Genomic DNA, 15103 nt, shown 5'->3' with positions numbered 1-15103 from the left:
CAAAAGGAAAAACGTTTCTCTTTTTAGCACATCGTTGTTATTGAATCATACCCTGAATATACAGGCCTGTTGCCACGAGAACTCTATGATGTGTTTCGAAAGAAAAAATCAATCCAGAATAGCTAAAACATCTAATATAATATTCAGCTACTGACGGGGAAAAAATAAGGCTGAATTCAGAATGGCAGAAATTGTACTGGCATACTATTCTAAAAAAAGCTCAATGTGGTTTTATGTATGTTCAAATGGGTGGAAAAAACAAGTAAAAATGGAATCACCTAGTTGCGTAAACTCCCACTCTGGGGTGCAAGTCTGGAGAATCATGACTATTAATGTAGAGGGAGGGATTATCATTAATTACCCAAAGTCTGTAGAGTACAAAAAGACCAAAGGGCTGCATCTCAGCAGTGTGACTAGCTGTTGAACAATGGCAGGAAGTTGGTCTGCTGTTCAGTCTCTGGCAATTTGTGTTTGGTTCTGTGCTTTCTGTCATGCTGTTCCAAAGTGGAGTGATCTGCCCCGGAATCCTCAAGCTCTGATGTTCCAGCAAACTAACCAGCAGTTTCAGAAGCCAGTTCAACAGCAAGTTAGTCAATGGTTTCCTCAAAAAGTTCAAAAGCCAGTTCAACAGCAAGCTAATCAATGGTTTCCTCAGAAAGTTCAAAAGCCAGTTCAACAGCAAGCTAGTCAACAGTTTCCTCAGCAGGTTCAACAGCAAGCTAGTCAACAGTTTTCTCAGCAGTTTCAACAGCAAGCTAGTCAACAGTTTCCTCAGCAGGTTCAACAGCAAGCTAGTCAACAGTTTCCTCAGCAGGTTCAACAGCAAGCTAGTCAACAGTTTCCTCAGCAGGTTCAACAGCAAGCTAGTCAACAGTTTCCTCAGCAGGTTCAACAGCAAGGTAGTCAACAGTTTCCTCAGCAGGTTCAACAGCAAGCAGGTCAACAGTTTCCTCAGTCAGTTCAACTGCAAGCAGGTCAACAGTTTCCTCAGTCAGTTCAACTGCAAGCAGGTCAACAGTTTCCTCAGTCAGTTCAACTGCAAGCAGGTCAAGAGTTTCCTCAGTCTGTTCAACAGCAAGCAGGTCAAGAGTTTTCTCAGTCAGTTCAACAGCAAGCTAGTCAACGGTTTCCTCAGCAGTTTCACCCTAAGTACCCAGTGGTGAAGGCAGAGCCCCTTGACAAATGTACTGTAGCTGATTATGAGCAGATCCAATGTGGACCACCTGGTATCAGTGGTGCTGAGTGTGCTGCTATCAACTGCTGCTTTAATGGACAGCAGTGTTACTATGGGAAGGCAGGTAAGAGTGTAGAGTCAATGTAGAGGCATTCATGTTACACCGGTCCTCTGCATTAACCTGCTCTTGTAACTCATTCCAGTGACTGTCCAGTGTATAAGAGATGGTCAGTTTGTGGTGGTGGTGGCTAGAGATGTTACGCTGCCTCGATTGAGCCTGGATTCAGTCCGTCTCCTGGGTGGAAATGATCCAGCTTGCAGTCCTGTGGGATCCACACCTTTCTTTGCTATATACCAGTTCCCAGTCACTGCATGTGGCACAAGCATGATGGTGAGTAGCTTCTTGTGGTTTTGTTCTGCATGGCTTAGAATGGATTACATGCCAACAATGTTACTATTTGCAGGAGGACAGTGGCTATGTGGTGTATGAAAACAGAATGACCTCCTCATATGAAGTGGGTGTCGGACCACTTGGTTCCATCACAAGGGACAGCCATTTTGAGTAAGTGACGTACGCTTTATCATAAATGTGAATCAATGACAAATGCTACAATCTCACTGTTTGTCGCCCAGGCTTCTCTTCCAGTGTAGGTACTCTGGTACCTCTGTGGAAGCTCTGGTTGTGGAGGTCAACACCGTTCCTCCACCTCCACCAGTAGCTGCGCCTGGACCCCTCAGGGTGGAGCTTAGACTGGCAAATGGTCAATGTGTCACCAAAGGCTGTGCAGAAGGTAAGGGTTTGTCCCAAGCATGCCTAAATTCTTTCTAAAATTCCAGTTTCTAGTTAAACCCTGCATTCTTCCTCAGGGGACGAGGCGTACACGTCCTACTACAGTGACGCAGATTATCCAGTTACAAAAGTCCTGCGGGAGCCTGTGTATGTTGAGGTGCACATTTTGGAGAGGAACGACCCCAACATTGTCCTGATGCTGGGACGTTGCTGGGCGACATCAACCCCCAGTCCACTCAGTCTACCCCAATGGGATCTTCTGGTTGATGGGTGAGTAAGGCCCGTCTTTATCCATCTAGTGTGCTGTAAGGCATTTCTGACTGCCTCTTTACCTTTCAGATGCCCTTACCAGGATGATCGTTACCTGACCACATTGGTTCCAGTGGCTGGATCATCTGGTCTTCAGTTCCCTACCCACTACAAGCGCTTTGTTGTGAAGATGTTCACATTTGTAGATCCAGCATCACTGGCTCCTCTGCAGGAAACCGTATGCTCTGCAGCCTTACCTCAACCCTTAATATTAGCGCTTTTTACAGTGTATTCTACGGCTTAACCCTTTCCCCCCCTCTGTTAGATCTTCATCCACTGTAGTACAGCGGTGTGCCATCCCTCCTCTGGCTCCTGTGAGCAAAGCTGCACTAGGAAAAGTGAGTGTTTGCCGTAAGTTGACTTCAGGAACCGAGAACTTATTTAAATGCCCCTCATGCTTCTACCACTTTTTACAGGAAGAGACGTGCACGTCAAGACCATCTCTAGTGGGCAAACTGTGGTTTCTAGTGGAGAAGTTAACCTGGTCAAGTGAAATTTGGTGTTTTAATAAAATTCATGAAACTCAACATGTTTCTCTTTGGTGTTCATTTCTGACTGGAGTTGGATGTTTCATGACTGACTGTTCTCAGTTTGACTTTCTAGGGCTGCACTACTAAGCCTTTTTCTTTTGTGCATTGGGATTCTTGACCTAAACAAGCCAAGTTTCTGTCTAAGCCATTTAAAGAAGCTATATGCAGCTCCCCCCCCCCCAAAATAAACGTAACAATACCCTTTTTATTTTACCATTTTATGACTAAAACATCTCCTGATGATCATACTGACACCTTGTCCGCTCACAGTGGGTGCACCTATAAGCCTGTATCCTATCTTTCCTATTTTCTGTCGGGTCGGACTCTTCCCGCGCTGTCTGCGGATGTGACGTCAAGCGCTTTCATGTTAAAACGTTTCAGATCACTCTGCCGCCACCTCTAGTCAGCAAGTAGCCTACACTCGCAAGCAGAACACTTTATCTCAAACAATGTTCTTACCTCTGTAAACAATGTTGACCTCCTTGCAGCAGATGACTAGTGAAGTGTGCACGTAAAAGCGCGCGTTGCGAGAGCAGTTCTGTTTTTTGGCCACAGGTGTCAGTCGCAAGTTTAAATTTCAGGAAACGCACGTAGCCTCTTTAACTTTACAATTTGCCAAGTTCTAGTTGTTAATTTGGGCCCCTGTTGATGTTCCACATATCAAATGAAGGTTTTAGCTACTGGCTGTTTGAGGCTTTACATAAGACTTTTTGTCTGGACAAGCATAACTGCATATATTGATGCCAAACCCCCTTTAAGGTCACTTGTTGGCTTTTTGTAATGCTTTTTTCTTTTTTTGTCACAAGTATAGAATCATATCTTGGGATAAAGGATGAGTACAGGGTGATAGTGGTTTTATTCCAGGCTAGTCTGAGTAATGTTTATTGAAAAGTAGACTTTATTTAAGCATTAATCCCTTAACTGTTGTATCGCAAGTTGTTCGACCAATTCTATATGTGGCGCTTGAGCAACCATGGCATCGGTGCATGTTTGTTGAAAATATTTGGCAAAGGGATGGATGATTACATGCTTTGAATCATCAATTTAAGCAGCTTTTGAGGTTCTTATCCAGAATGTGAGATGAAATTCTTGCTGGTATATCTTTGTTTACAGACTTTGTGGGCTGCGCTTATTTCTTTGCGCTGTCCATTTAGTTGTCGTAAGCGGGAAAACCTCTCTACGATTGCGTATGTTGATTATTTTCACAGCTTGAACATGATGGCTGCACAAATAGATTTTGAAATGTCATGCACAGTTTTTATTATATTTCTTCTGTGGTATTGTAATTTTAGGGATGGAAAAAAAATTATCATAATACAAACATAACTGAAATGCAGGATACTATTTGTGTCTTGCGGAACAAAACTCACAATTTCGGGACTGTCCCGCAGAATGCGGGAGAGGTGGTCATCCTATGTTGTCATCCGCCCACGAAAATATCAAAAGGAAAAACGTTTCTCTTTTTAGCACATCGTTGTTATTGAATCATACCCTGAATATACAGGCCTGTTGCCACGAGAACTCTATGATGTGTTTCGAAGAAAAAATCAATCCAGAATAGCTAAAACATCTAATATAATATTCAGCTACTGACGGGGAAAAAATAAGGCTGAATTCAGAATGGCAGAAATTGTACTGGCATACTATTCTAAAAAAAGCTCAATGTGGTTTTATGTATGTTCAAATGGGTGGAAAAAACAAGTAAAAATGGAATCACCTAGTTGCGTAAACTCCCACTCTGGGGTGCAAGTCTGGAGAATCATGACTATTAATGTAGAGGGAGGGATTATCATTAATTACCCAAAGTCTGTAGAGTACAAAAAGACCAAAGGGCTGCATCTCAGCAGTGTGACTAGCTGTTGAACAATGGCAGGAAGTTGGTCTGCTGTTCAGTCTCTGGCAATTTGTGTTTGGTTCTGTGCTTTCTGTCATGCTGTTCCAAAGTGGAGTGATCTGCCCCGGAATCCTCAAGCTCTGATGTTCCAGCAAACTAACCAGCAGTTTCAGAAGCCAGTTCAACAGCAAGCTAGTCAATGGTTTCCTCAAAAAGTTCAAAAGCCAGTTCAACAGCAAGCTAATCAATGGTTTCCTCAGAAAGTTCAAAAGCCAGTTCAACAGCAAGCTAGTCAACAGTTTCCTCAGCAGGTTCAACAGCAAGCTAGTCAACAGTTTTCTCAGCAGTTTCAACAGCAAGCTAGTCAACAGTTTCCTCTGCAGTTTCAACAGCAAGCTAGTCAACAGTTTCCTCAGCAGGTTCAACAGCAAGGTAGTCAACAGTTTCCTCAGCAGGTTCAACAGCAAGCAGGTCAACAGTTTCCTCAGTCAGTTCAACTGCAAGCAGGTCAACAGTTTCCTCAGTCAGTTCAACTGCAAGCAGGTCAACAGTTTCCTCAGTCAGTTCAACTGCAAGCAGGTCAACAGTTTCCTCAGTCAGTTCAACTGCAAGCAGGTCAACAGTTTCCTCAGTCAGTTCAACTGCAAGCAGGTCAAGAGTTTCCTCAGTCTGTTCAACAGCAAGCAGGTCAAGAGTTTTCTCAGTCAGTTCAACAGCAAGCTAGTCAACGGTTTCCTCAGCAGTTTCACCCTAAGTACCCAGTGGTGAAGGCAGAGCCCCTTGACAAATGTACTGTAGCTGATTATGAGCAGATCCAATGTGGACCACCTGGTATCAGTGGTGCTGAGTGTGCTGCTATCAACTGCTGCTTTAATGGACAGCAGTGTTACTATGGGAAGGCAGGTAAGAGTGTAGAGTCAATGTAGAGGCATTCATGTTACACCGGTCCTCTGCATTAACCTGCTCTTGTAACTCATTCCAGTGACTGTCCAGTGTATAAGAGATGGTCAGTTTGTGGTGGTGGTGGCTAGAGATGTTACGCTGCCTCGATTGAGCCTGGATTCAGTCCGTCTCCTGGGTGGAAATGATCCAGCTTGCAGTCCTGTGGGATCCACACCTTTCTTTGCTATATACCAGTTCCCAGTCACTGCATGTGGCACAAGCATGATGGTGAGTAGCTTCTTGTGGTTTTGTTCTGCATGGCTTAGAATGGATTACATGCCAACAATGTTACTATTTGCAGGAGGACAGTGGCTATGTGGTGTATGAAAACAGAATGACCTCCTCATATGAAGTGGGTGTCGGACCACTTGGTTCCATCACAAGGGACAGCCATTTTGAGTAAGTGACGTACGCTTTATCATAAATGTGAATCAATGACAAATGCTACAAGCTCACTGTTTGTCGCCCAGGCTTCTCTTCCAGTGTAGGTACTCTGGTACCTCTGTGGAAGCTCTGGTTGTGGAGGTCAACACCGTTCCTCCACCTCCACCAGTAGCTGCGCCTGGACCCCTCAGGGTGGAGCTTAGACTGGCAAATGGTCAATGTGTCACCAAAGGCTGTGCAGAAGGTAAGGGTTTGTCCCAAGCATGCCTAAATTCTTTCTAAAATTCCAGTTTCTAGTTAAACCCTGCATTCTTCCTCAGGGGACGAGGCGTACACGTCCTACTACAGTGACGCAGATTATCCAGTTACAAAAGTCCTGCGGGAGCCTGTGTATGTTGAGGTGCACATTTTGGAGAGGAACGACCCCAACATTGTCCTGATGCTGGGACGTTGCTGGGCGACATCAACCCCCAGTCCACTCAGTCTACCCCAATGGGATCTTCTGGTTGATGGGTGAGTAAGGCCCGTCTTTCTCCATCTAGTGTGCTGTAAGGCATTTCTGACTGCCTCTTTACCTTTCAGATGCCCTTACCAGGATGATCGTTACCTGACCACATTGGTTCCAGTGGCGGGATCATCTGGTCTTCAGTTCCCTACCCACTACAAGCGCTTTGTTGTGAAGATGTTCACATTTGTAGATCCAGCATCACTGGCTCCTCTGCAGGAAACCGTATGCTCTGCAGCCTTACCTCAACCCTTAATATTAGCGCTTTTTACAGTGTATTCTACGGCTTAACCCTTTCCCCCCCTCTGTTAGATCTTCATCCACTGTAGTACAGCGGTGTGCCATCCCTCCTCTGGCTCCTGTGAGCAAAGCTGCACTAGGAAAAGTGAGTGTTTGCCGTAAGTTGACTTCAGGAACCGAGAACTTATTTAAATGCCCCTCATGCTTCTACCACTTTTTACAGGAAGAGACGTGCACGTCAAGACCATCTCTAGTGGGCAAACTGTGGTTTCTAGTGGAGAAGTTAACCTGGTCAAGTGAAATTTGGTGTTTTAATAAAATTCATGAAACTCAACATGTTTCTCTTTGGTGTTCATTTCTGACTGGAGTTGGATGTTTCATGACTGACTGTTCTCAGTTTGACTTTCTAGGGCTGCACTACTAAGCCTTTTTCTTTTGTGCATTGGGATTCTTGACCTAAACAAGCCAAGTTTCTGCCTAAGCCATTTAAAGAAGCTATATGCAGCTTCCCCCCCCCCCAAAATAAACGTAACAATACCCTTTTTATTTTACCATTTTATGACTAAAACATCTCCTGATGATCATACTGACACCTTGTCCGCTCACAGTGGGTGCACCTATAAGCCTGTATCCTATCTTTCCTATTTTCTGTCGGGTCGGACTCTTCCCGCGCTGTCTGCGGATGTGACGTCAAGCGCTTTCATGTTAAAACGTTTCAGATCACTCTGCCGCCACAGCTAGTCAGCAAGTAGCCTACACTCGCAAGCAGAACACTTTATCTCAAACAATGTTCTTACCTCTGTAAACAATGTTGACCTCCTTGCAGCAGATGACTAGTGAAGTGTGCACGTAAAAGCGCGCGTTGCGAGAGCAGTTCTGTTTTTTGGCCACAGGTGTCAGTCGCAAGTTTAAATTTCAGGAAACGCACGTAGCCTCTTTAACTTTACAATTTGCCAAGTTCTAGTTGTTAATTTGGGCCCCTGTTGATGTTCCACATATCAAATGAAGGTTTTAGCTACTGGCTGTTTGAGGCTTTACATAAGACTTTTTGTCTGGACAAGCATAACTGCATATATTGATGCCAAACCCCCTTTAAGGTCACTTGTTGGCTTTTTGTAATGCTTTTTTCTTTTTTTGTCACAAGTATAGAATCATATCTTGGGATAAAGGATGAGTACAGGGTGATAGTGGTTTTATTCCAGGCTAGTCTGAGTAATGTTTATTGAAAAGTAGACTTTATTTAAGCATTAATCCCTTAACTGTTGTATCGCAAGTTGTTCGACCATTTCTATAGGTGGCGCTTGAGCAACCATGGCATCGGTGCATGTTTGGTGAAAATATTTGGCAAAGGGATGGATGATTACATGCTTTGAATCATCAATTTAAGCAGCTTTTGAGGTTCTTATCCAGAATGTGAGATGAAATTCTTGCTGGTATATCTTTGTTTACAGACTTTGTGGGCTGCGCTTATTTCTTTGCGCTGTCCATTTAGTTGTCGTAAGCGGGAAAACCGCTCTACGATTGCGTATGTTGATTATTTTCACAGCTTGAACATGATGGCTGCACAAATAGATTTTGAAATGGCATGCACAGTTTTTATTATATTTCTTCTGTGGTATTGTAATTTTAGGGATGGAAAAAAAATTATCATAATACAAACATAACTGAAATGCAGGATACTATTTGTGTCTTGCGGAACAAAACTCAAATTTTCGGGACTGTCCCGCAGAATGCGGGAGAGGTGGTCATCCTATGTTGTCATCCGCCCACGAAAATATCAAAAGGAAAAACGTTTCTCTTTTTAGCACATCGTTGTTATTGAATCATACCCTGAATATACAGGCCTGTTGCCACGAGAACTCTATGATGTGTTTCGAAAGAAAAAATCAATCCAGAATAGCTAAAACATCTAATATAATATTCAGCTACTGACGGGGAAAAAATAAGGCTGAATTCAGAATGGCAGAAATTGTACTGGCATACTATTCTAAAAAAAGCTCAATGTGGTTTTATGTATGTTCAAATGGGTGGAAAAAACAAGTAAAAATGGAATCACCTAGTTGCGTAAACTCCCACTCTGGGGTGCAAGTCTGGAGAATCATGACTATTAATGTAGAGGGAGGGATTATCATTAATTACCCAAAGTCTGTAGAGTACAAAAAGACCAAAGGGCTGCATCTCAGCAGTGTGACTAGCTGTTGAACAATGGCAGGAAGTTGGTCTGCTGTTCAGTCTCTGGCAATTTGTGTTTGGTTCGGTGCTTTCTGTCATGCTGTTCCAAAGTGGAGTGATCTGCCCCGGAATCCTCAAGCTCTGATGTTCCAGCAAACTAACCAGCAGTTTCAGAAGCCAGTTCAACAGCAAGCTAGTCAATGGTTTCCTCAAAAAGTTCAAAAGCCAGTTCAACAGCAAGCTAATCAATGGTTTCCTCAGAAAGTTCAAAAGCCAGTTCAACAGCAAGCTAGTCAACAGTTTCCTCAGCAGGTTCAACAGCAAGCTAGTCAACAGTTTTCTCAGCAGTTTCAACAGCAAGCTAGTCAACAGTTTCCTCAGCAGGTTCAACAGCAAGCTAGTCAACAGTTTCCTCAGCAGGTTCAACAGCAAGGTAGTCAACAGTTTCCTCAGCAGGTTCAACAGCAAGCAGGTCAACAGTTTCCTCAGTCAGTTCAACTGCAAGCAGGTCAACAGTTTCCTCAGTCAGTTCAACTGCAAGCAGGTCAACAGTTTCCTCAGTCAGTTCAACTGCAAGCAGGTCAAGAGTTTCCTCAGTCTGTTCAACAGCAAGCAGGTCAAGAGTTTTCTCAGTCAGTTCAACAGCAAGCTAGTCAACGGTTTCCTCAGCAGTTTCACCCTAAGTACCCAGTGGTGAAGGCAGAGCCCCTTGACAAATGTACTGTAGCTGATTATGAGCAGATCCAATGTGGACCACCTGGTATCAGTGGTGCTGAGTGTGCTGCTATCAACTGCTGCTTTAATGGACAGCAGTGTTACTATGGGAAGGCAGGTAAGAGTGTAGAGTCAATGTAGAGGCATTCATGTTACACCGGTCCTCTGCATTAACCTGCTCTTGTAACTCATTCCAGTGACTGTCCAGTGTATAAGAGATGGTCAGTTTGTGGTGGTGGTGGCTAGAGATGTTACGCTGCCTCGATTGAGCCTGGATTCAGTCCGTCTCCTGGGTGGAAATGATCCAGCTTGCAGTCCTGTGGGATCCACACCTTTCTTTGCTATATACCAGTTCCCAGTCACTGCATGTGGCACAAGCATGATGGTGAGTAGCTTCTTGTGGTTTTGTTCTGCATGGCTTAGAATGGATTACATGCCAACAATGTTACTATTTGCAGGAGGACAGTGGCTATGTGGTGTATGAAAACAGAATGACCTCCTCATATGAAGTGGGTGTCGGACCACTTGGTTCCATCACAAGGGACAGCCATTTTGAGTAAGTGACGTACGCTTTATCATAAATGTGAATCAATGACAAATGCTACAAGCTCACTGTTTGTCGCCCAGGCTTCTCTTCCAGTGTAGGTACTCTGGTACCTCTGTGGAAGCTCTGGTTGTGGAGGTCAACACCGTTCCTCCACCTCCACCAGTAGCTGCGCCTGGACCCCTCAGGGTGGAGCTTAGACTGGCAAATGGTCAATGTGTCACCAAAGGCTGTGCAGAAGGTAAGGGTTTGTCCCAAGCATGCCTAAATTCTTTCTAAAATTCCAGTTTCTAGTTAAACCCTGCATTCTTCCTCAGGGGACGAGGCGTACACGTCCTACTACAGTGACGCAGATTATCCAGTTACAAAAGTCCTGCGGGAGCCTGTGTATGTTGAGGTGCACATTTTGGAGAGGAACGACCCCAACATTGTCCTGATGCTGGGACGTTGCTGGGCGACATCAACCCCCAGTCCACTCAGTCTACCCCAATGGGATCTTCTGGTTGATGGGTGAGTAAGGCCCGTCTTTATCCATCTAGTGTGCTGTAAGGCATTTCTGACTGCCTCTTTACCTTTCAGATGCCCTTACCAGGATGATCGTTACCTGACCACATTGGTTCCAGTGGCTGGATCATCTGGTCTTCAGTTCCCTACCCACTACAAGCGCTTTGTTGTGAAGATGTTCACATTTGTAGATCCAGCATCACTGGCTCCTCTGCAGGAAACCGTATGCTCTGCAGCCTTACCTCAACCCTTAATATTAGCGCTTTTTACAGTGTATTCTACGGCTTAACCCTTTCCCCCCCTCTGTTAGATCTTCATCCACTGTAGTACAGCGGTGTGCCATCCCTCCTCTGGCTCCTGTGAGCAAAGCTGCACTAGGAAAAGTGAGTGTTTGCCGTAAGTTGACTTCAGGAACCGAGAACTTATTTAAATGCCCCTCATGCTTCTACCACTTTTTACAGGAAGAGACGTGCACGTCAAGACCATCTCTAGTGGGCAAACTGTGGTTTCTAGTGGAGAAGTTAACCTGGTCAAGTGAAATTTGGTGTTTTAATAAAATTCATGAAACTCAACATGTTTCTCTTTGGTGTTCATTTCTGACTGGAGTTGGATGTTTCATGACTGACTGTTCTCAGTTTGACTTTCTAGGGCTGCACTACTAAGCCTTTTTCTTTTGTGCATTGGGATTCTTGACCTAAACAAGCCAAGTTTCTGCCTAAGCCATTTAAAGAAGCTATATGCAGCTCCCCCCCCCCCCCCCAAAATAAACGTAACAATACCCTTTTTATTTTACCATTTTATGACTAAAACATCTCCTGATGATCATACTGACACCTTGTCCGCTCACAGTGGGTGCACCTATAAGCCTGTATCCTATCTTTCCTATTTTCTGTCGGGTCGGACTCTTCCCGCGCTGTCTGCGGATGTGACGTCAAGCGCTTTCATGTTAAAACGTTTCAGATCACTCTGCCGCCACCTCTAGTCAGCAAGTAGCCTACACTCGCAAGCAGAACACTTTATCTCAAACAATGTTCTTACCTCTGTAAACAATGTTGACCTCCTTGCAGCAGATGACTAGTGAAGTGTGCACGTAAAAGCGCGCGTTGCGAGAGCAGTTCTGTTTTTTGGCCACAGGTGTCAGTCGCAAGTTTAAATTTCAGGAAACGCACGTAGCCTCTTTAACTTTACAATTTGCCAAGTTCTAGTTGTTAATTTGGGCCCCTGTTGATGTTCCACATATCAAATGAAGGTTTTAGCTACTGGCTGTTTGAGGCTTTACATAAGACTTTTTGTCTGGACAAGCATAACTGCATATATTGATGCCAAACCCCCTTTAAGGTCACTTGTTGGCTTTTTGTAATGCTTTTTTCTTTTTTTGTCACAAGTATAGAATCATATCTTGGGATAAAGGATGAGTACAGGGTGATAGTGGTTTTATTCCAGGCTAGTCTGAGTAATGTTTATTGAAAAGTAGACTTTATTTAAGCATTAATCCCTTAACTGTTGTATCGCAAGTTGTTCGACCAATTCTATATGTGGCGCTTGAGCAACCATGGCATCGGTGCATGTTTGTTGAAAATATTTGGCAAAGGGATGGATGATTACATGCTTTGAATCATCAATTTAAGCAGCTTTTGAGGTTCTTATCCAGAATGTGAGATGAAATTCTTGCTGGTATATCTTTGTTTACAGACTTTGTGGGCTGCGCTTATTTCTTTGCGCTGTCCATTTAGTTGTCGTAAGCGGGAAAACCTCTCTACGATTGCGTATGTTGATTATTTTCACAGCTTGAACATGATGGCTGCACAAATAGATTTTGAAATGTCATGCACAGTTTTTATTATATTTCTTCTGTGGTATTGTAATTTTAGGGATGGAAAAAAAATTATCATAATACAAACATAACTGAAATGCAGGATACTATTTGTGTCTTGCGGAACAAAACTCACAATTTCGGGACTGTCCCGCAGAATGCGGGAGAGGTGGTCATCCTATGTTGTCATCCGCCCACGAAAATATCAAAAGGAAAAACGTTTCTCTTTTTAGCACATCGTTGTTATTGAATCATACCCTGAATATACAGGCCTGTTGCCACGAGAACTCTATGATGTGTTTCGAAGAAAAAATCAATCCAGAATAGCTAAAACATCTAATATAATATTCAGCTACTGACGGGGAAAAAATAAGGCTGAATTCAGAATGGCAGAAATTGTACTGGCATACTATTCTAAAAAAAGCTCAATGTGGTTTTATGTATGTTCAAATGGGTGGAAAAAACAAGTAAAAATGGAATCACCTAGTTGCGTAAACTCCCACTCTGGGGTGCAAGTCTGGAGAATCATGACTATTAATGTAGAGGGAGGGATTATCATTAATTACCCAAAGTCTGTAGAGTACAAAAAGACCAAAGGGCTGCATCTCAGCAGTGTGACTAGCTGTTGAACAATGGCAGGAAGTTGGTCTGCTGTTCAGTCTCTGGCAATTTGTGTTTGGTTCTGTGCTTTCTGTCATGCTGTTCCAAAGTGGAGTGATCTGCCCCGGAATCCTCAAGCTCTGATGTTCCAGCAAACTAACCAGCAGTTTCAGAAGCCAGTTCAACAGCAAGCTAGTCAATGGTTTCCTCAAAAAGTTCAAAAGCCAGTTCAACAGCAAGCTAATCAATGGTTTCCTCAGAAAGTTCAAAAGCCAGTTCAACAGCAAGCTAGTCAACAGTTTCCTCAGCAGGTTCAACAGCAAGCTAGTCAACAGTTTTCTCAGCAGTTTCAACAGCAAGCTAGTCAACAGTTTCCTCAGCAGTTTCAACAGCAAGCTAGTCAACAGTTTCCTCAGCAGGTTCAACAGCAAGGTAGTCAACAGTTTCCTCAGCAGGTTCAACAGCAAGCAGGTCAACAGTTTCCTCAGTCAGTTCAACTGCAAGCAGGTCAACAGTTTCCTCAGTCAGTTCAACTGCAAGCAGGTCAACAGTTTCCTCAGTCAGTTCAACTGCAAGCAGGTCAACAGTTTCCTCAGTCAGTTCAACTGCAAGCAGGTCAAGAGTTTCCTCAGTCTGTTCAACAGCAAGCAGGTCAAGAGTTTTCTCAGTCAGTTCAACAGCAAGCTAGTCAACGGTTTCCTCAGCAGTTTCACCCTAAGTACCCAGTGGTGAAGGCAGAGCCCCTTGACAAATGTACTGTAGCTGATTATGAGCAGATCCAATGTGGACCACCTGGTATCAGTGGTGCTGAGTGTGCTGCTATCAACTGCTGCTTTAATGGACAGCAGTGTTACTATGGGAAGGCAGGTAAGAGTGTAGAGTCAATGTAGAGGCATTCATGTTACACCGGTCCTCTGCATTAACCTGCTCTTGTAACTCATTCCAGTGACTGTCCAGTGTATAAGAGATGGTCAGTTTGTGGTGGTGGTGGCTAGAGATGTTACGCTGCCTCGATTGAGCCTGGATTCAGTCCGTCTCCTGGGTGGAAATGATCCAGCTTGCAGTCCTGTGGGATCCACACCTTTCTTTGCTATATACCAGTTCCCAGTCACTGCATGTGGCACAAGCATGATGGTGAGTAGCTTCTTGTGGTTTTGTTCTGCATGGCTTAGAATGGATTACATGCCAACAATGTTACTATTTGCAGGAGGACAGTGGCTATGTGGTGTATGAAAACAGAATGACCTCCTCATATGAAGTGGGTGTCGGACCACTTGGTTCCATCACAAGGGACAGCCATTTTGAGTAAGTGACGTACGCTTTATCATAAATGTGAATCAATGACAAATGCTACAAGCTCACTGTTTGTCGCCCAGGCTTCTCTTCCAGTGTAGGTACTCTGGTACCTCTGTGGAAGCTCTGGTTGTGGAGGTCAACACCGTTCCTCCACCTCCACCAGTAGCTGCGCCTGGACCCCTCAGGGTGGAGCTTAGACTGGCAAATGGTCAATGTGTCACCAAAGGCTGTGCAGAAGGTAAGGGTTTGTCCCAAGCATGCCTAAATTCTTTCTAAAATTCCAGTTTCTAGTTAAACCCTGCATTCTTCCTCAGGGGACGAGGCGTACACGTCCTACTACAGTGACGCAGATTATCCAGTTACAAAAGTCCTGCGGGAGCCTGTGTATGTTGAGGTGCACATTTTGGAGAGGAACGACCCCAACATTGTCCTGATGCTGGGACGTTGCTGGGCGACATCAACCCCCAGTCCACTCAGTCTACCCCAATGGGATCTTCTGGTTGATGGGTGAGTAAGGCCCGTCTTTATCCATTTAGTGTGCTGTAAGGCATTTCTGACTGCCTCTTTACCTTTCAGATGCCCTTACCAGGATGATCGTTACCTGACCACATTGGTTCCAGTGGCGGGATCATCTGGTCTTCAGTTCCCTACCCACTACAAGCGCTTTGTTGTGAAGATGTTCACATTTGTAGATCCAGCATCACTGGCTCCTCTGCAGGAAACCGTATGCTCTGCAGCCTTACCTCAACCCT

At 44.3% G+C, this 15103-nt stretch overlaps 3 protein-coding genes across 5 annotated transcripts in view; 2 read left to right on the top strand and 1 right to left on the bottom strand.

The window, feature by feature from the left end:
* The window catches only part of LOC148976950 (uncharacterized), a 175853-nt gene that overhangs the window by 99409 nt on the left and 61341 nt on the right, over positions 1 to 15103 (bottom strand). The gene's annotated exons all lie outside the window — the stretch shown is intronic.
* On the top strand, positions 413 to 2517 carry LOC148976959 (zona pellucida sperm-binding protein 4-like). Its single transcript, XM_089117510.1, has 6 exons — positions 413 to 1298; positions 1378 to 1565; positions 1639 to 1736; positions 1808 to 1965; positions 2042 to 2234; positions 2304 to 2517. Exons 1-6 carry the CDS (start codon positions 428 to 430, stop codon positions 2515 to 2517), a joined length of 1722 nt encoding a protein of 573 aa, XP_088973636.1. The 5' UTR covers positions 413 to 427.
* LOC148976958 (zona pellucida sperm-binding protein 4-like) lies at positions 8914 to 11180 on the top strand. Its single transcript, XM_089118151.1, has 8 exons — positions 8914 to 9712; positions 9792 to 9979; positions 10053 to 10150; positions 10222 to 10379; positions 10456 to 10648; positions 10718 to 10865; positions 10953 to 11025; positions 11104 to 11180. Exons 1-8 carry the CDS (start codon positions 8914 to 8916, stop codon positions 11178 to 11180), a joined length of 1734 nt encoding a protein of 577 aa, XP_088974277.1.

The sequence above is a fragment of the Pimephales promelas genome, chromosome 12, assembly GCF_988280905.1.
Source record: "Pimephales promelas chromosome 12, fPimPro1.hap1.1, whole genome shotgun sequence".
NCBI classification, from domain to species: domain Eukaryota; kingdom Metazoa; phylum Chordata; class Actinopteri; order Cypriniformes; family Leuciscidae; genus Pimephales; species Pimephales promelas.
Note: the sequence above shows the minus strand (reverse complement) of the source record. Positions and strands in the feature narration are given on the sequence as shown.